Source organism: Tauraco erythrolophus, chromosome 20 (genome assembly GCF_009769465.1).
Source record: "Tauraco erythrolophus isolate bTauEry1 chromosome 20, bTauEry1.pri, whole genome shotgun sequence".
Lineage (NCBI taxonomy): Eukaryota > Metazoa > Chordata > Aves > Musophagiformes > Musophagidae > Tauraco > Tauraco erythrolophus.
Window position 1 is genome coordinate 263,657 of NC_141484.1, and position 21,041 is coordinate 284,697.

At 45.3% G+C, this 21,041-nt stretch overlaps 1 protein-coding gene across 1 annotated transcript in view; it reads right to left on the bottom strand.

The window, feature by feature from the left end:
• The window catches only part of ASPSCR1 (ASPSCR1 tether for SLC2A4, UBX domain containing), a 45,963-nt gene extending 27,478 nt beyond the window's left edge, over positions 1 to 18,485 (bottom strand). Inside the window, 7 exon segments of the mRNA XM_086623979.1 lie at positions 1,731 to 2,163; positions 2,965 to 3,038; positions 3,858 to 3,915; positions 11,512 to 11,612; positions 17,076 to 17,187; positions 18,244 to 18,299; positions 18,387 to 18,485. Of these exon segments, the coding sequence (XP_086480105.1) occupies positions 1,731 to 2,163; positions 2,965 to 3,038; positions 3,858 to 3,915; positions 11,512 to 11,612; positions 17,076 to 17,187; positions 18,244 to 18,299; positions 18,387 to 18,485 (933 nt within the window).
• Between the last annotated feature and the right edge of the window lie 2,556 nt (positions 18,486 to 21,041).

The window sequence follows — 21,041 nt, forward strand, 5'->3', positions numbered from 1 at the left end:
ACAAAGAAGTCAACCAAGGTAGAATTCTCTACATCAACAGAGAGCAAACACATAGTCTTGCTAATTTCCTCCTGGACTGAGCTCCCTTTGAAGCTCATCGGGCACCCTTTCTTTCTACTTATGGCTTTCCATTGTTTAATCCTGTGGCTAGATTGGAACTAAACACAAAACTCCAACTCTAGAAGGTAGTAAAGAGTGGAAAACAATGACAGGGATCTCTGAACACTAAAGCCAGCCCTAGTGATGATGTGTGCAGTGAAGGGGCAAGGGAAAGAGCCAGTTGCAGAGAATCCAGGATGTGAAACTTCCAATGCACAATAATGTGGAGTAGGTTATGAATTTAATGCCTCCTATACTTCATTTTACGCTACTTACCAGACATATCCGACCCTGCTGAAGGTATTCAATTCCATACAGCTGTCCTACAGAAAGCATACCTAACATTATTTGAAGACCATCCTATGATGGCATCACAGCACTCGAGTCATCAGTTCTGGTATCTCTACATGGGCTAAAGCATTTTTAGTTTTAACGAACACAGTTTTGCTTCAGAGACACCAGCAATGATAACAGATGTGCAATTTGTCTTCCTGGGAGAAAGGTTAGAGAGAGGCGGGCTTGATTTAAGAAGCAGGATATTTTAGAGCGAGATCAAAAGCACTTTTATACACAAGCAGAAATAGAGAAGGAAAAAGATGGAAGGTTTCTCCTTCAACTGCAATACTAAGAAAATTAAGACTCGCAGAAGGGTATGAGATTAGACTGAAAGGAAGTTTAAGAGGTACAGATCTTTTCAAATACGAAACTCTTGGCAAGTAAGATGCAACTGTAGCTGAAAAATTCCTGTCCTAGATCTATATCTCTTACATTCTACAACACATGTCACCAGAACAGTTAAACTGTAAGTCAGAGTGACCACAGGCAGAAGGAACTCTGAGGAAGCAGATGCTAACAACTACAAGCATGGAATACTGCTTTTACAACAGCTTTACTATGCAGTTCTACATTCCACAGAAAGGCTCAGACAAGACATCTGAGCACACCTTACAACCTAATAGAAACTCTGACCATCTTCTCAGATCTTGGAGTCATGGGATCAAGTTGCAACAAACCTATTAAGACTGCTTCTGATCCTAGGACAACATATACAACAAGCTAGAAAAGTTATCCCTTTCCATACGTAAAACTCTATCAAGCTTATACCTTACATGTAATTTGGGAAATAAGTCAGTCACAACAACCAGTAAGCACTTTCAGAGTATTACAAAACACAAGTCTGACCAAATTCTGCTCATCTTCAGCAAAACTACACAGCAGATAGCAATTAAGAGAAGGACAAGTACCTAGGCTCAGGCGACAAAGTGGGCATTTGTTCGTTTGCATGGAATTTGAGGCACAGAAGTTGAGGCTCTTCTGGACTGTGCTTTTAATGCAGTTGTGTTGCCTCCATTAGAACCATTCACCAAGGATGCCCCAAGGCTCAAAGCTTTGCTTGCCTCTGCACAGGTCTTAAAACTCCCATCCTTCATATTTCCTATAGTGAACTGTTCAAAATGCGCTATTTCCTTACTGAGCTCTTGGCAGAACCGTACATCACCAAGGCACCTCACTCTAAGATATGGGGATAAAGTCTTAAATATGGAAGACTTTTTCCCTGTAGGAGCTCAGCCTCAGGCAAGGCAGGATACGAAAAAAAAAAAAGCCCTCACTGCAAACAATTTTTCCCTTACCTGTTCTTGATCCTTTTGCAGTTCTTGGCTGTTCTTAGACTTCTTTGGCTTAGAAGGGCCTCCAGGGCTGGAAAAAGTTGTTGGCAGCTTTGATGATGGCATCTCTAACCCAAGAGATGGTTCAGCTACAGAAGAGTCCCCCAGACGCTGTCCATCTCCAAAAAAAGGGACGAATGGGGTAGACTCAGAGGAAGGCCGCAGCTCCTCCAAGCTGGCATGAGATTCTTTAATCGAGTCTTGCTTGTCTGTGCAGCTGTTTAAAGACATGGCCACATCCCTGTGGTCCAAGTCCTTAGGGAATGTGTCAGGTTGAGGTAGGGGCACATCCACTGCTCCTTCGATAGAGCCTGGCTTCACTGTCAGCTCATTACACCGCACCGTGGCACCCACAGCTTCCTCCCGCCCCGATGAACTGCATTTCTTCATGACAACTCTTAAAGAAGACACCAAAAGGAATAAAACCAAAATCATTTATCCTAACAGTACTGTCCTCCCCATTCTCAAGGTGACCATGACACAAGGAAGACAGTTAGACTCAAATATACCCCTAATTTAACAATCTGCTTCTTCCAGACACTCACAAAGAACAAGCTTCAGTTGCTCTGAAGTTAGGGGTAGGGGGTCAGGGGTTTGTGCAAAAAAAAATACAGAACAGGAACTATCTGCTCCACAGGAAGAAAACTGTCTTCCAGGAAAAAACAGCAGTCAGCTGTAAAGCACAGCTTCTAATCACTCCTGCCTTCTGTATATACTGCAAGGAACTGGCCAGAAGATCACAGGACGGCTGTCACCGTCCCCCACCTCACCCTCCCAGGCAGTCAGCAGGAGGCACTGCAGGGACGGGAAGTTTAATGCCTGAAATTCAAAGCAGGGAGGAATGAAGTGGCTGATGATTGTCCTCTCAGAGAGACTTTCAACTTTGAATTCTCTGTTTTACTCACAGGGGAAAAAAGGGGGGGGGGGGGGGGGGGGGGGGCGGGGGGAGGAAAAAAGCAAACAAGCCCCTTTAATCTGCATATGACTGGTCAGTGCCAGCATCTACAGCTGTGGGAAGCACATCTGGGCAGCAGTTTCAGATAAACAGGCAAATGCAATAATTACTGAGTGCCGCGATGTTTGTCTCTTTGAACTGTTTTTGTGCTTTTTTGTTTTTTTTTCTGGTATTTGAAACAAAACAAATTCACCACCAGAGTGGAAAGGAAAAATAAAGAGTCCAAACTCTGCTCTGCCCAACCTGACGATGGCACTGCCTCCAGTCAGGCCAAGTGACTTCAGCGTTGTCTTCTCCAGGGCATCTTTTCCTGATATCTGCAACAAAAACAAAGAAAAGTAATTATGGCAACTGCCTCCCTGGGAGAGCATTTAAAGTGCTCTTTCTAGAAATAAGTCTGTACCAAAACAAACACCACGCAGCACCAGAAACAGCTCAAAACACACTCTTTCTGCAGTTGGAAATGAGACCTGAATCCATCTGTATTCACCTGTCCTGCTTTACCAAAGTCACGGCTTATCAAACAATGCCAAGGGAAGATGACCTGCATACATTTCCATTCCATACATACATCCAAATCAGATCCAACCTCAGCAAAGCTTTATTTTTATGTTAGAAGTTAAATCACAGGCAACATCTCAGAGCTGAAAGACAGCCGATTTCATTACATACACTCCCCATCTGCTCATAACGACCTGTTCCAGAAAAAAACCCATCTGTCCACAGAGGTCAGTGGGAAGTGAAGGGGACAGCTAGGGAGAGCAAATTCTGTAATACGCACATACAAAATGTTAAACAAAACATTAATAGCAAAAGATCAAAACACAGAGAAAAGCAAATATTTATTAAAATGAAACCACTGTTTTGACTCGAGCTTTAAAAGAAGCTGGAAAGAAAAATACAAACAGGTCACTGAGCTCATTTTATGGGCTCAGAGGTCTAAACGGGCCAGGGTTACGTTCCAAGAGAGCTTTTTTCCATACAGACACATCATGCTTTGAAAAGACCAACATTTTTCTACTTCCCCTCTCAAGAAAGTTCAAAAGAAACATTTTCCAGGTTGGAAAGCAGAGTTGAGTTTTTCTTATTTTTTAGGGACAGAAGGAGAGACAGTTAAGAAGCCTTTGCTGACTTACCTCATCTCGCATGTAAATACAGACTGGAGAGAATTCACAGTGCTGTTCCATAAACTCCCTGCAATAAAAAGCAAAATACTGCAGCAGCTGTAGAACAGTCCCTCCAAAACCAATGTAACGCAACAGCAAAAAATGAAATTAGCTAGCAACACTCTCCTCCATGTTCCTCCAGCAACAACCATTACACAGTTCACAGAATCAGTATTAGACATTAGGTAATGAGCTTGCTCCAGTGCATTCAACTGTTCCTTAATCACAGCTCTGAACGTTTAAAAACAAAGGAGAAATAATTAAAATTAATTCTGAAATTAGTCAATCTTACTCAATAAATTTGAGCACATCATTCTTCATGTGCCTCAGTACCTGATCTGGAACATGACTTCATACTTGCTTTTTTTAACTCCTTATCTAAGTTAAATGTTTTATTACAGTTTAAACTATACTTTCCTTGGGGACAGGTCAGTTTCTTTCCACGTATTTATAGCAACAAACAGAATTAAATACTCCAAAGCAAATAAGCTGAGGACAAAGAATTTGCCTGCCTTAGTAGACAGAATAAAAAAGAAAAAAAAGGAAAAAAAAAGCAAACAAACAGTAGAATTTTTCAGATTCTGGAGACCAGGGACAAAACAAAGCCAAAGAAAACGCTGTCACAGTGGGCAAAGTGAAGATCAACCCACATTTATCCGTTCCAGTGAGGCAGGACACATACTGGCAATGATGCAAACTGCCGACGCGCCATCGGCAGAAGAAGACATCAGTGAAGAACTTTTAGCATAGAGAAGGGGAAAAAACAGTAAGATGCCACTCTTCCCATTTTCCTCTGGATAAGCAATTGTGATGCATTCAAGCAGAAGAGAAGCTTTATTACATATTCACTTGATCAAACACAGAAGATGGAGAGGGAAAAGACAATCACTGCCCGCCTGTCACAGCAAGTGTCAGTTCTCATCCATCCAAGATCATGCAATTCCAAAAGAGAGCACACGTGGAAAACCCTACGACAGGGTGTTCTTAATAGGAAAAAAAACAATGGACTAACACTTTTAGCAAGGAAATCTCAGATATCTGTAGAAAAGTAAAAAGCCTTAAAGAATTAACCAGTACATTACACTGGAGCATTGAAATCAGTGAGAGAATTAGACTCAACAGCAGAAGAAACTCTCTTTCATGTTGGTCTCCCCTTCATCAGTCAAAGTGAAACTCAAACTGAAATCAGCTGAGAATGTAGTAAAAAATGAGATTAAGGAGAAGAATAGTTTGCTTCTCCACCCTAAGCACATCAATGGCAAAAGGTGACCAGGAGAATACTGTCCCTCCTGAGACAGTGGTGGTTTGGAAAGGCAACTGGCTGAATTCTCACTAAATTTTTTTTTCACAAGTTTTAGGTTCAAAAGTTTCAGCCTAGCTTAGCAGAGGAAACTACACAAAAGAGGTGAGAAAGTTGCCCCAGGATATTCCCCATCAACACAGCGAGAACTGATGAGGTTCATCCTTCCCCAACATTCCCAAGCTCTCCTTAGTGCATTCCGTCCTGCGGCTCTGTCACTGCAGTTGCACCAGGACACCCCTCAGTAAGGAGCTGCAAACACCATCTGTGCTGCAACAGCTGCTTTATCCTCAAAAGCAAAACAGCTGACATCCTTCCTCATGGTAAACTCCCTTGATCCCAGTGCTCTCTGGAGTCCAGCCTCTGGGGGAGAAAATGGCTTTCCCCTATGTCTCACCCCCACAATCAGCCATCCCCTGTGGCCTGAAGAGAAAGCACCTCTCTGCAGATCAGCCGATGAAACGCACGCGACAGCCCAGGACGGGACACATCCTCACTCATCTCCTGGGCCTCTGACAAGAGAGGCTGAAGCCAGTCCCTGGAGTCAACTTGTCATTTTATGCCCTGTTACGCCGATATTGACTACTGAACTCACGAGGAGCTTTGCAAATGACAGACTTGGAGGGTCCTGGGAACACTTGCACTTAACCGCCTCTTCAGTCACCGGATTCTGGTCTCCGCAGTGAACATCACAGGAAAAACCAAAACCTGCAAGACCCTGGCAGCCTGAAAAAAAATCCCATATTTTTCACTGGAAATTAGAAGTTTTGTAAAGATATTTCTACTTCAATAATTTCTCTGTATTGTTTGTAACTGTGCAGTCGCAGCTATAGCCACACATTCCCCTAAATATATTTGCAAAACATTCATCAAGTTAGTGTCCAAGCGTCACCAAATTTAAGCAGGAGCTCAGACTGCTTATATCTAGTGCATTGCTTGCATCTACCACTTGCACCTTCAGGAACTCATTCTCTTATCTCGTGCTTCAATTTGCGAGCGTCATACCTGGGGAATGGAACGGGGAATGACTGTAAGAAAAAAATGTCAGAGATCAAGGCTGGGTTCATTCTGACTTTTCCTTGAAAGGAGTTTAACGAACGGAGTTCCACTACTTAAAACATTCTGCCTTCAGTATTGTGTAATTTAAAAACATAAATCTAAAGTACATAAAACAGACGTATTTCGGGATGCAATATTACCAGACACAAAGTTACCTCCAGGGTTTATGTAGGAAAAGGATCCCTTAAGTAACTGTCAAAATCCATTCAGTCAACCAAGCATCTAGTTCTGCAGTGACTACGTACGCTACGTACTATGTGCTGTGGTCACACTGACTACTGCTGTCAGAAAGGCTTCTACTTCGCAACCCCTGAGTCCACAAATAGGCATGTGATAAACCCAGCCCGAAGGTGATTACTGTAACCACCACTAGGGAAAGACCACCTTAAGACAGGGATAACAGTTTCTGTTCAGGTAAGAAGCAAAGAAAATAACCCTTAACATTTCAGCAATCTGCTTGCACAGCAGAAGACAAGAGTCTGCATACCCAAAGGCATCTTAACAACTCCCAATGCAGCAGTTCCAATAATCTTAAGTGTCATCATAACGTTCAGTTACTTAACAATAGCTTTGCCAATATTATCTTACGTAGCCTATTATGTCCAAAATGTGTCGCAGATGAGCAGCTTAAAAGAATATATATACTATCAATGCCTTACATAATATTTTAACATGAATGTACTTAGCCCAGCACAAAGTGACATAAAAAACTGAACAGGGAGGGAGTCAACCAGCCTACAGAGTAGAAATTAAGAGAAACAGCCATAGAGTTCCAGGAAAAACCGTCAAGGACATCGACATTTAGACTCAAAACCCAGCTCCAATGAAACGTAAGTGAAGTAGCTGGAATCAGAAGTCAGTCAGGATCGAGAATGCCACCTGGAAAATTATGACATTCAAATCGTTGAGTAATACTCAAGAGTAAGGGCACACTGAAGAGTTTTAGCTGGAGGATGTGGGGGAGCAAACCTGTTAAGCACAGACCAGAATTGAGACTTCTGTTTGGTTGAACTGTAGCAGTCTATCTCCCGTCTTGATCTAAAAGTTAAAACCTAAGTCTTTCTAAATAAAGCATGCAACAGCATGGTGATACGGGACAAGGCGAGTCCCAATGAAACTGAGAAGCTCTACTCACTAGAGTTAGTGGATCCAAACCAAGCAACCTGCAAAACCAGTCTTGAGAGCGAGGTCTGGCTTGGGGAAGCCATGGGCTGAGAATGACTTCCAGACCGGCTGCAACAGATAACAGAGGTACCACTCTTTCAGAAAACTCCCAGCCACTGCACCGAATCCCATTGTGCAGAAAGCGACAGATGCACCCGGAGCATCCAAACTATTACATTCAAGCTTTGGATTATGAAACACAGTTAACTTTCTAACTCAAGATGAACAATCAAAACAATACTAGAATAGGTCAGCCACCATCTGTGGTTGTGCAATTAGTTATTCTCTGTCAAAGCCAACAAGCCACATATAATGCTCTGCGTGAGTCAAGAGATTAAGTTCCTAATACAAAATGAGTGCAATCCTGCAATCCAAGAGCCAGGTCCAACCTCCCTCACTCCTTTTGCAGCAGTAACCAAGTAAGTTCCAATGGCAACGCTTGATAAGGAAAGGCAGAAAAAAATCTTGTCTCTTGACTGGAAGATTGGAACAAAAGAATACCTAAAAGAGACTACCTTCAGCACATCACAGCAGGCTATGTGCACTCTGACTTTTCCAGACAATCCAGGAGAGCTAGTCATCCCAATCAGCATCAGCTGTATTCCTACAGGAATCCTCAATAAAAGTGCACAAAAGATAATGGACTGCTGAGACATGGAGGAAAAAGTACAGAATCACAGCAAAGGCAGATGAAACAGCCTACAGGGATAAAATATTGAACCTGAAGTTGCCTATCTGTCAGGAAAGGTGGATGATCACCATTTAGGATGAGAGAAGCCAAGGCACAATGGAACACATCCTCACCACACAAACCCGTAAGAGAGGAAACCAACTTGACTTACGCAACCTAGTTTCATTCATCTTTCCAAAACTGCTTTCTCAATTTGAGCAACTCTTTGGATTGAAGAGCCTTCTAAAAAATGTATGGAAAATATCTGAACTTAATGAATGATACCACAAAAGTAACGAAGAGTCATAGTCATTGTCAAAACTGTCTTCAAGTGTCCAGACTGCAATCACGTCTATGTAAAACAGTCTACAAAGTTGCAGAAGTTGCCAGACAGGCAAGAGTAGGAGACAGAAAAGCAACAGTTCCAGTTCTCCCAGTCCTAATGCTAAAAGGGTACACAATACTCGTGCCCTCAACCAGTCTCTGCAGAACAGACTCCAAGCAAAGATCCCCCAGAGACTTATTTTTGTGTAACTCTTGGAAGCCAGCAGGCTCCTCCTCCAGCTGCTGTTAATCCATTACATGCATTCACTGAGGCAAGCACACACATCAAACACACTGTCATTTCTTTGATGTGCTGTTCTTCAGAAGGGGAACGGCAAGCAGATTAGATTCCTTCATGTAGTGATCTGACAGGGCCTGTAAACATCTTGTGCAAGGACTGCCGCACGCTGAGAGGAGGAGCAGCCTTACAATAGCTTCCAGACTTCTTCAGACCCAATTAGCCAAGATGGACGCTGGAAACCCAGGGGAAATTCCAGTGGATTTAGAATACTTCCCCTCACGCACTCAGAGCAGCTGAGCATTCCAGGAAAACGTCTCCAGTTGGAAAGTCAAAGGAAGGATTCAGCAAAAGCCAACAACTAGCTGACTAGTCAGTCAACGGAGTCAATACGCACCGAGAAGCAGCACAGCCCATGAAATCTGCATGGATGGATCCAGCTTGTTTTGTGATTAAGTCACACACAGCATCTTTGCTGCTTGTTGAACTTAAAAGTTTGCAAAGTCCATCCAAACATGTGAGTTCAGCTTCCAGCGGGCAGAAAAGCATAGTTGTGTCTTATGAACTGAAGTTAATAATGCTCAGCACACTGTAGCAGTTAGTCTTAAAAAGAGCAGCATGTACATTAACTATTAGTATTACAATAACCTGCAAGAAATAAAACCACTCCAAAGGAGCAAAGTTATATAAAAAGCTAAAAACTTAAACCAAAGAACCAACTAATGTGCGAGAAAGCCACACAAAGGCCATTTGTCACTGTCCATGATTACCACCCCCCTCCAGTCTAGCAGTTCCCAAACTGCAATGGGCACTCTTCGCAGCCCAAAGTATGTAGTAAGGTACAAGAGGGGCCTTAAAACACCCAGGAAAACTATATCAGGCTTTTCTCACCTACCTCCTTCCTCAATCAAAAGAAAAAGAACTCTTTTCTCTCTAGCATTTACATGAAGACCGTCCTTTTTGACTTAATGCCACAGTGCAGACCCGGTCCCTGACCATCAAAGACGAAAAGAGATTGATAAGTAAGATTAATTTATATCACGTTAGAGTCACTAGACTACCTAGAGCATTTTCGCAAACTATGGTTTGATGATGCAAAATGCTGAGTAGAAAAACTGACGTATGCCGTTCCTATCCATCTGCAGCTTCCTCCTTTCAGATCCTTGCTTCCAGACAAGCCACACTTCTTGTCATAAACGCCTATGAAAGACGACCCTTAACTGGGTTAGAAAACTCACCTACCTGAAAGATAATGTAGGCAAAATACTATTTTTCAGCTTAATCAACTACTTAAGCCAATTCCCCACAAAGCTGCACAACCAGTATGAGGGAGAGGGGCAGCACTAACGGTTCAATCCCCAACTGCTACACAGAAGACGCCCCAATCCGCACTCCCTCCCTTGGGCCAGCATTAGTCACTCCTTTGATCTTGTTACGGGCCAGCCAGGGAGCTAAACTAGCAGAAAAGTCACAGCCCATTACTGGGAGGCTAGAAGAATTAGCTCCTTCACCCTGCAAACAGCTCTGGAGCAACTCCAGTCACGGTTTAGCCATACGACTCTGACTTCACCAGATAACGTTAGCCAGTTCAACTCCAGAACCACGCTGCTTCGCCTGTTTGAAGTGCAGTGCAGAACAATCAACTTCACTGAAATTTAAAGCACTTTATGCTAACACATGTTAGTCTAGTACTGACATGTATCTGTAACTAGCTGATGACTGCAGCTCAGCTAGCAGGTGACAAATCCATCATTTTGCATCCTGTAACCGTACCCTCAAAGGCTGAGTTTACGAGTGCTCCTGCACCATCACCCTTACTACTGACTGCTCATTCCGTAGCTTTTCTAGTACCACAGCCTTGGAGACTTCAAACGTTTTGACGCAGAAAGCTACTGTCTCTTTATATGAGTATTTAAGTGGTTTGAGGAGTAGTTCAAATTTGCACAATATCATAGCACCGCATCTGTACAGATGAGCAAGAGATTCATATGCAAGAGAGCAACTAGCAGAAGGTGAGGAATGTAAGAGAAAGAACAAGCTAGAAATACAGGATCTGAAAAAAGCATTTTATCAAGAGAAAGGTAAAGCCAACTACAATACAAAAAAAGAAATTTGGAAATTCTGTTCAGAATAGAATGGCTGTCACAGCTTCAAGACTTCATCTTCCAAGCCATGACAAAAATAAAAGAATTGTCTTTGGAGAAAAGTTTATTAGCTTGACGTTTCAAAACAAAACAGTACATTAAAGTCAAAACTAAAGATAAAAGAAAGCACTGAAAGTAGACTAGACTGTAGTAAGATTTCTAACCCATGTATATATGCAATAAATGTAGGACCAGAAATTCTTCCATTTAAACAGGATCTGATCAGTCTTTTGAAGATTCCACATTAGCCTGCTGAGAGCTCCGGATTTCCTTGAAGAACTCGCACAGGAAGCCTCAAAAGCAACAGCAACTCGCTTAAGAGAGAATTGCCTCCACCACATGGAACTGCAGCACAGAAATACCGGCCACCGAGATAACCCAGGCTGCTATCTCAGCTCTGGCAGTAACTTGACTTCAAACAAGTCTGTGTAAAAGACAGGTGCAGCAATACATCCAGTTACAGTTTCTTCCTTGCCTTCGCAGTTTGCTACCAGTTTATGCCCTGAACCAGGAGTGCTACTCCAGGATTAAAAAAAAATAATAATGAAACTATGGAGTGTCAAAGAAAGGGTGAGGAAAAGGCAAACATCTGCGTTGTAAAAGAAAAAACAAATAAACGCAAATTCTGCAAATCTGCAGGATTTAGGTGGATAACCGTAACAACAACTAACTACGGGCACACTGAGATCTATCCAAACAAGTATTTTCTCAACTGCACTGCTCACCTGATCTTTGCAAAATGGTTGAGAAGTTCCCACAAAGTCTGTTGACAGGGAAAGGTGTCTTGTACACGGGAGCCATCATCTAACTGTAATGCGATCCGAACCTATAGGAAAAATAAACACTGAATTAATCTGAAAATTGAATGAACTTTTTTTTTCCTTCACAAAAACCTTTTTGAATATTTCAATGATCTCTAGAACCTGGTATCCAAAAAAAAAACATGACTTCCTTCTAAACACTGTCTGTAAAGGATTACATTAGTTAAAAACGCAAAGGAGTGTTCAAATGATTATTTCAGAAGCTGGTATCTCTAACAGTTCTGTCCTGCTATGAACGGGAGTGTTACACAAGGATCTTCTGAGAGACAGCGTCAAAGGCCTTACTGAAACCCAGGCAGACAATATCCACTGCTCTCCCCTCACCTACCAGGTCAGTCACTTTATCATGGAACTGTCGTGTTTATCCCGGCTGGCAATACGGCCACTCGCTCACTCTCCCCCACCCCCAGGGGATGGGGAAGAGAATTAAAGGGGAAAAGGGAAGGAGACTCGCGGGTTGAGATAAGATCAATTTAACAATTATAATGTATGGAAAAAAATACGTATAATGATAATAACCTATACAAACAAGCGATGCACAGTGTAACTGCTTATCACCCAGAGACCAGTGCCTGTCCCATCCCAGCATATGATCCCAAAACAGGTAAGTCCCAACACCACAATCCTGGACGAGCAAGAGGTCCAAAAAAAAGAACAAGAGAGACACAGTACTCCAAAGAGTGAGAGCCCACAGAAGAGCAAAGGCCTTTCTTTCCGATCACCCCTCATCTATACACTGGGCATGATGTTGCACGAGATGCAATACTCCATATTGGCCAATTTGGCCCTCAATCCTAAGTCTAGTTCCAATCATAAGGGCAGTTGCGGACCCTCTGTCCCGGCCATGTTTCCCCCTATCCTGTTGTGCTCCTGCACACTGGCAAAAACACGGCAAGCTGAAAGGTCCTTGAGGTTTCAGCGCCAGCTCTAAACATCAGTGCGCTGTCAGCATTCTTCTCATAGCGAATTCCAGACTAAATCCAAAACACAGAGCTCTTCTGGCTGCTAAAAAGAAAAACTTTGTCCCAGTCAAAACCAAGACAGAAGCTTATCAAGTTTGTCAAGCATGACTTTCCCTGTTAAATCCATGCTGGCTACTCCTGATGATTTTCTTGTCATTCATGTGCCTGGAAACCGTTTCCAGGATTAGCTGCTCCATTACCTTCCCAAGGGTCGAAGTGAGGCTGACTCACCTGTAGTTCCCCATGTCCTCCTTCTTGCCCTTTGCTTTCCTCCAGTCTTCAGGCACATCCCAGTCACCACAATCAAACAAAGACAAGAGCAGCATTGCAATGACACTTGCCAGGTCCCCCATCAGTCATGCGTGCATCCCATCAGGGCCCACAGACTTACGTACGTTCAGTTCGCTCAGGTATTCCCTGACCTGATCCTCTTCCACCAAGGGTGCACCTTCCTTGCTCCAGCCTTTCCCCTTGGTCTCTGGGACTTGGGATTCCTGAAGGCTGGTTTTGCTGCTAAAGACTGAGGCAAAGAAGGCACTCAGCCTTTTCCATGTCCTGTGTAACCAAGTCCCCTGCCTCGTTGAGCAACGGGCCTATGTTTCCCCTAGTCTTCCTCTAGCCACCTACGGACTTAAAGAAGCCCTTCTTGTTGTCTTTGACATCCCTGGCCACACTGAATTCCAGCTGGGCTTACGCTTTCCTAATTTCATCCCTGGATGCTTGGACAAGGTCTCTCTAATCCTTCCAGGTTACCCATCCTTGCTTTCACACTCTGTATGCTTCCTTTTTGTGTCTTGAGTTTGGCCCGGAGCTCTTGTTCACCCATGCAGGCATCCTGGCATTTTTGCCTGACTTCCTATTTGTTGGAAAGATCCGCTCTTGAGTGTGGAGGAGGCCATCCTTGAATATTAACCAGCTTTCCTGGGCCCCTCTCACCTGCCCTATCCTGAACTGAAGCACATCCAGAAAAAGGCCAATGCAAGCGTCCCAGATAACCTCTCACCACGAGCAACTGAGGTGTTCTGTTTCACACTAGCTGAAGCTTTACAGACAAGAGTCTTCGCAGCTACGCAAAACGAAGTCCAGTAACCCAGACAGTATTGATGCAGCTGCATAAACTAAAACACCAACCCAGAGCTCTGTTGACTTACGCATCGATCTGCAGAACAACTTCTCTGAGGCACAACAAACAGCATGCTTGCACATCCACACGGAGAAACAATTAACACAGTCCAAATCTATCTGTGAGTTATGGAAGACCTCAGCAACTATTATGAGTCCAAAGAGACTACATGTGTAACTCAAAACTCACTAATGCTTCCTAACCACAAAATTTTGACATACAATCTAAAAGTGAATTAATATAAAATCTCAAAACTTATTCTGAACATTAAGTTACCAAGTTCTTAAACACCTGAAGAAAAAGGCAAAGGAAAGCTAGGTGCCTATTCTGACAGGCCTTTTCCAACCTGGAATGTGAACATTCATGTTCATTAGCAGGTGCTCATGCAGATCCTACATATTCTTCAGAGAATTGCTACTAAAAAAAATAATAAAAAATCCAAGGCATTTTTAAAATGAACACACTGAGGACAGTCCTGAAGAACTTCAAACTCCTGGTGGCCCCAAGGCAAAAGTCTAGCAGCTGATCAAGATATGGAGAATGGCAGAGTACTTTTAGTGTTATCTTTACCTTTTACAGAATATTCAGCTGTCTTTTTCAAAATGTCTAACTCTAAGTTTTCCCAGTTAGCTCACTCATCTAAAGAAAAGTAAGGAGAAAAAAAAAAGAGTGTCTCTAGTCAACTATGGTTTTCTGAAGTCCACAGAAATCGGCCTTATTCAAAAGTCTGAGAAGGACATAAGCCTAGAACATCAGCAGAAGGTTTCTTTCATTCTGTGTTTTCACGTGTTCCTACCAACAATCCCAGTGCATCCTCTCCCTGTGAGAGCCTGGGGAGGGGGTGATGTGTGAGAGCATGAGGGGGACAGAGCGGGAGAGATGGGAAAAAATAGACACCATGCACTCTGGCAACCAACTGTGATTTCCTTGGAGGAATATATCTGTCAGCTGCCTCAGCTCCTACCAGCCCTTGGAGGACTGCAAATTGTGATCTGCTAAAGACAGGAATTTTTCTACATAAAGGAAACAGTGGCATCATCAACAACCAGACAATAGAACTAAGTCGTTTCATCCCACCACTGACACCACCTCCTGGTTCTTGCTATGCTGGAGACAAGCCCTAGATTATTCTCAGCTACAGCAGAGTGATGACAGCTGACATCACCATTTTGTAAGACTCCAGCCCAGAAATTCAAACTACCAGTTGCATCAGTTTTTGGGCACCAGTTCAAAGCGAAGCATGTCACGAAAGTCCTATTCAGTCAATTAGAAAAGTCTTTTTAAAAATCTCAAGCTCTATACAAAATAATAGAGAGACCAGTGCCAATTATCTTCTAAGTTTACAAACATATAAACAAAAGGCCAACAACTCTAACACTAGAACCGTACTGATGGTACCCCTAGATTACCTGCCAACACAAAGGGAATTTGTTCCATTTTTCTCTAAATGTCTTACAGGAAGCAACAATTTTCACATGTGAAGGCAAATCCAAAAGCATTCTATTTTAAACATACCAGATTTGCTGAACAAACTCGTGGTTTATCAAATCCTGATTCTGTAGGTAGGGGTAACTGCTGCCAACACACCCCAGGAACGCACACCAACTTCCACGTACGTTATCTCAACAAAAGAGACAGTAACAAAAGGCACAGAATGGAATTCATCCCAACACGACTGCAGCCAGTCTGCATGACTGAGTCTGCATCTCAGCTGCCACTATATCAGGGCATAATTCCAGTGCCAGTTCTAGTCACAGAGTTATCCGGCTGTTTTAAACTTCCTACAGTATTTGACACTATTTCCCTGTGGCAGGGAATTCTTTTGATCAATTGTATTTTGTACAAAGTATTTTCTAATACTGTCTGAAAAATTCTTTCAAGTGAAATCTCTGTTCCTCATTTAGGGGACAGCAACTCTGTTTAGACCGCACCACTTCACAAGCATATTTGCTCCACCTTCTCAACTCCATAAAGTAGCAACGAGCACTCCAAAGGAAGCCTCACTTTTGTAGATTCTTCTGTTGAAATACAACTAAACCATAACAACTTAAGCTTTCATTAGATCTTCTCCTTTGTGATGTAAAGTCAAGATTCCCTGTTATAACCCCTCTCCTACAGTACACGGTCCTTCTCATCATTTCTGGTAAGCTCCATATACCTTCTTGGGAAGAAAAAAAAAAAATTCCATGTTTTCCTTCAGTACAATACCTCCCAAACTGGACGCAAATGTTGGAAAGTCAGCACTGTACCATTTTAACAGAAATACTTTCCTCTGGAAGACGAACTCCATGCCATGACAGCTTTTTTTTAACTGCAAATTTTAAGCAGATGCTACCAGCTTGTGGAATTTTTTTAACTAAATACGTCACTTGGAGCACAAACTTCTTTATACCACAAAGTCAGAAAGAAAACATTAGTGCCAAAACGAAGCACATGGAGGTTTTACAGAGAAAACCATGGACACTAGTGACCTTCAAAACTACGTTGCACACCCACAGTGAACTTGAGCAGAGATTCCAAAACCTTCTCAAACTACAAAGGTCACTTTTCAATGTATATATCAGTTTATCTTTGTGACAGCTAAGGCAATTGTAAGGTAACAAAATACCACTAACACAGTTTGGAAGAGAGACATTAAGAGATGAGCACCAATAGACCTGAAACTTTCCAAAAAATTGAGAAACTCCATATAAGGAAATCAGATGACTGCTAGTGACAGACAAGTTTTCATACCCAGGCCACTTAAATAAGATCATACATCATCTATGCACCATTTTTTAAATCATGCCTCCAGCTGTTATAATGACATGCATAAAAAAATTTTGTATCTCCTAAATGTGACAATAACTCCTGCAGAACACGGTATCCGTAAGCCCTTTGCAAATTATACTAAATAGGGACATTTGGCAACTGCTAAACATAGCACACATGACACAGTGTGAACACACTGTGAATAGCAACACTAGGAAAGAGGCAAAAGAGACTCCTGTAACAATTTCAGATTTTAGTCAAAATCCAGAGGCAGACAACAGTGACTGAAATAGAGGTTACGAAAGGGAACTGAGTTAGTAGCTCAGCTGCTGGAGTGAAGTCATCCGTGATGTTTGACTTCTTATACATTCATGACTACCCGTTTTTCAGCTTCCCAAAAGATGTCCCTATCCTCCAGCACACAGCTGGAACTCCACCATCACACAGACTGTAAGCAAAGATTTCCAGCTACTAAATTACCATTTTCCACCACACCTCAACCAGTCTCTGGGTGGTCTTCCACTCAAGCACTGGCCAAGCCTAACCATACTCTTGGTCATTAGATCTGACCAGATTATGTCCAGCACGACTGAAAACCCAACAAATTGGGTCACACTGTGAAACGAACATACCGTGTTTTGAATTCCCACTGTATTAGAGACTGGCACCATCTCCAGCTTGGCATTGTTGGGCAGTCTGGCAAATCTCCATTGTAAGGAGAGATCCAACACGCTCCTCTGAAACCTAAAGAAGAACACAGCCCATGAAGACACCAGGAACCATTCTATGCCACCTTCGGATCACTTCGGGGACTGGCAACAACGAAAAAAACAGGTACTAAACAAGAAAATTCCCTGCAGGCTGACTAGCAGCCATAGACCAGGATTCAACAATGCACAACCGGCAATTCGGAAAAGAGTAACCAAAAAAAATTATTCTGCATACCAAAACAGCTGCAGTTTGTAGAGGTCACAGATAAAACACTCAAATATATGTTCTGCCTCAGGCTTTAAGAGATAAACTGCAACTGAATACATACTCAAGCCTGGTGTCTGCTGTTAAATAAAAAGGTACTTTTCTTAACCACCACTCAGACAAGTAACCTCTGGGTTATGACACCGTAAAAGCAAACGGTCAAAGCCCCAGGGAAGCGAGGAGAGTCCCACCAGCCTGTGAGTTGGCAGAACCGTGTGTGCGGGGACGGACATCTCTGTGGACGTTACGCAGGATCTCGGTACCGATCCCAACAGCAAAGGGAACTTGGCACGGGGAAACAGGGAGAGATTAGTGTGAACAAAATCACTTTGTCGGAGAGCGCCCTGAACCACAGCCCAGGGATGCCCCTCTGCCCAGCGAGGCCCGCGAGTAATTTCCTCGTGTGTTACCGCGCCAGACCCGCTCGGCCGTGGCAGGGCCTGGCGCGAAGGCTGCGCTCGGCGGGCAGCGCGGGGACCCCGGGCCCCTTCCAGACACCCGCCCGCCCGCGCGCTCGTGCCCGGCCGCGCTCGCTGCGGAACGGGCCCCGCGGGACGCCCCGGCAGCGCGCCCGGACAGCGCGGGGGCCGCCCCCGCGGCCGGCCCTCGGGAAGGCCCCGGGGCCGCCGGCGCCGCGAGCACCGGGCGAGCGCCTCGCCGACAAGGCGGCGGGCGGCTCCTGCGCCCGGGCCCCGCCCGGCCCGGCCCGGGAGAGCAGCCGCGGCCGAGCCGGGCGGGGCCTCTCCCACCGGCGGCGCGGCACAGCCTGCAGCCGGGCCGCGCGCGGGCCCAGCGCGGCGGAGGCGGCCCTGCGGTGAGACTCACTTCAGGCCGTACTCGCCGGGGCTGCCGCCCTGCTTCCTGCAGACCTCCTCGAGGATCTGCGGAGAGAACAGAGGCGTTACGGGCCGGGCCGGGCCGGGCCGGCCCCGCCGCCGCGCCGCCGGCCGCCCCCGCCCCGGACCCACCTGGAGCAGCACCGTGCCGGGCCCCACCCGCACCGTGACCCGCCGCCCGCTGGGGGCCAGCACCGACACCACGGCGCCCCCCCCGCCCGCCGCCGCCATCTTCCCTCCCGCCGCGGCGCCGGCCCCGCGCGGCTGGGGCGGAGCCGGGCCTGGGCCGCCCCCGCGCGCAGACCCCGCCCCGCCGCGGAGCGGAGCGCAGCGCGGGGCAGCGGCCGCGGGGCCGGGCTGCTGCGGCCAGGGCGGCGCGGGCGAGCCCCGAGCCGAAGCGGGACGGGCAGGCGGCTGTGCGGGGCCGCGGCCGGGGCCGGGGCGGCCGCGGCGGGAGCCGGCTGCTCGTGGCAGCCCGGCCGAGCGGCGTTTGCGTTTCCGCGGGTGCGAACGGGGCTTGCGGTACCGCCGGCGCTTGCAGCGGGGGCCGGGAGGCCAAGGGAAGGATGGCGGGCGGACGAAGGAGCGCGCAGCGGGCCCGCCTTCCCGGGCACGAGCGGTTCCCCTCCCTGCGGCAGCGGGGCGGGAGAGCCGAGGGCGGAGGCGGCGGCTCGGGGCTGCCCGGGGCCGCCGCCGTCCCGCCGCTCTGCGGGGAGCTGGAGAGCAGAACTGCCGATGGTTCCAGCAGCTGCTGCCAACGCCTGGTGTTCGCCACTGGGTTTCCAGTGTTACGGTCAGTCACCTCTGAGGAAATAAAATCGGAGCCTCCGCTGCACTCGGGCCTTGTCCGGTAACGAACGCAGCGATCCCCCAGGCCCCGAGCGCGCCAGTCCCGCCAAAGCGGCAAACCCTTGAACCCCCGGCCGTCCGCGCCAGCCGTGCTTCACCCCCGGTCGGAAGGATCCATCGGGGCGCTCACATGCTAAACTTACGGCAAGAAATCTCTTCCACAGATTTAAGCTGTTGCCTGTTTACCAAGCAGCGACGGCAGCGACTAATAACTCTGAAAATATCTACGTGCCCAAGAGCGGTACTCCTCGGCAAAACGTAAAAGCTATTGCAACAACCACATTTCAGAGAGGAGAGGGGAGCACCGTGCCGCGTTCCCCTTGTCAGATGAGTGTCTCGGCAGTGTCACGATCAAGACACTGGTGGTAAGACAAATCAGAGCATCTCGTTGCCTTTGAAAGCCAGTTCTCGACAAAAAAAAATCAAAGGAAAAATGCTGATTGGGCGTCTCATGATTAGTGTTGCAAACAGCCATTCGGATGAGATGACTGCAGCTAGGGAATGAAGATTATCTTAGATTTTACAACAAAATTTTTCAGAGACTATTTCATTTATGAGCTTTCCTTTGCTCTCAGTACCGCCTTTTCAGCGTCAAAGGCATTCTCAGAGATTCAGCTACAGGCTGTTTTGTTTGCTATCATAAAAAACCTTTTAGTTTGGGTAGCCACTGGAATTTATCTAGCCTAAGATGTTACCACATGCCAAATATTTTCTCTACTTCTTCTATATTTATCCTATATGTTAAGCTTAAGTCCCCACCACCACCCCCAGCGCCCACAAAAATGTCTGCTTTGCTTGGCTTATAAAGGAAAAAGATCCTTTTAAGGAAAGACACTTTTGTAAAAGATAACACTTGCTCGTTTTTACCATATCAGCAGTGCAAGAGAAGGGAGAAAGAGAGAGGATGGAAATTCTAATGATGGAGAGACATCCCCTTGCTTCACCCAACACAACTGCTCAATAAAAAGTAGTAATAGTAATAAGGGATGTCCTGCTGTATAATGCGTTGTTCAAAAATAACACTTTAAAATGTCTTTACATTAGTTCTTTCCGTTCTGTTGGGAAGTGTCATTGTCATACCACTTATACAGCTACAGTGTTCAGGATACTGGCATCCCAGTCCATGTCTGTAATTCCTAAACATCTTAAAATGGTTTCAGTTAATGTATTTTACTTTCAGAGCTGAGATGGACAAGGGGCCAGTTACCACAGAACAGCTGATTAGTAACTTGTCAGTCCACATCAGCTGAATGACTTTCGATCGTATGTCAATATCCGGTAAATTGTCTGTGTGCGCTTTTTTTCCCCCCTTACTATTTTAGCTAAGCGGCTATCCAACTTTCTGAATATAATCGTGACAGCTATACATGGAGGTATTACTACCATCGTCCTTTGTCAGTTCTCAGCTTATGTAGCAAAGAACTTTGTTCATACTCTGAAATTCAGTATTGCACACGGAGGTTATGAATTACCATCCTCTCAAGGATGCTTTTTTCTAGGAGAGAGGCTCACATCTTAGAAGAGCTTCTTAATAAGAATGGCTGCACTGGCTCACACCACGGTCATCAGAACACTACCTCTGATGGCAACTGGGAACAGCAGCAGAGGAGGAGACTGCGATTACATTTTGCCCAGTATCAACTTCCAGTTTTCAGCAATCTGCATCTTCTAGACTTCCCGAGTCAGAGGTTGTGTCTTTACATCCAATCATATCTGATGGATTTTTCTTGCACGATTTTCCCCAGCTGTGTTTTGAGCCCATCTGAGTTTTGATGCCATCTGAGTTTTTGGCATCCTCAAGATCACGGGGCAACAGATGCCACAGTCAAATGGTGGTGTATGACAGAAGTACTTCATTTTGTTTGTTGCAGAACATCTTCCTTGCCATTCCCCATCTCTTAAGACAAAACAATCGCTAATCATTCTCTGTTACCATCT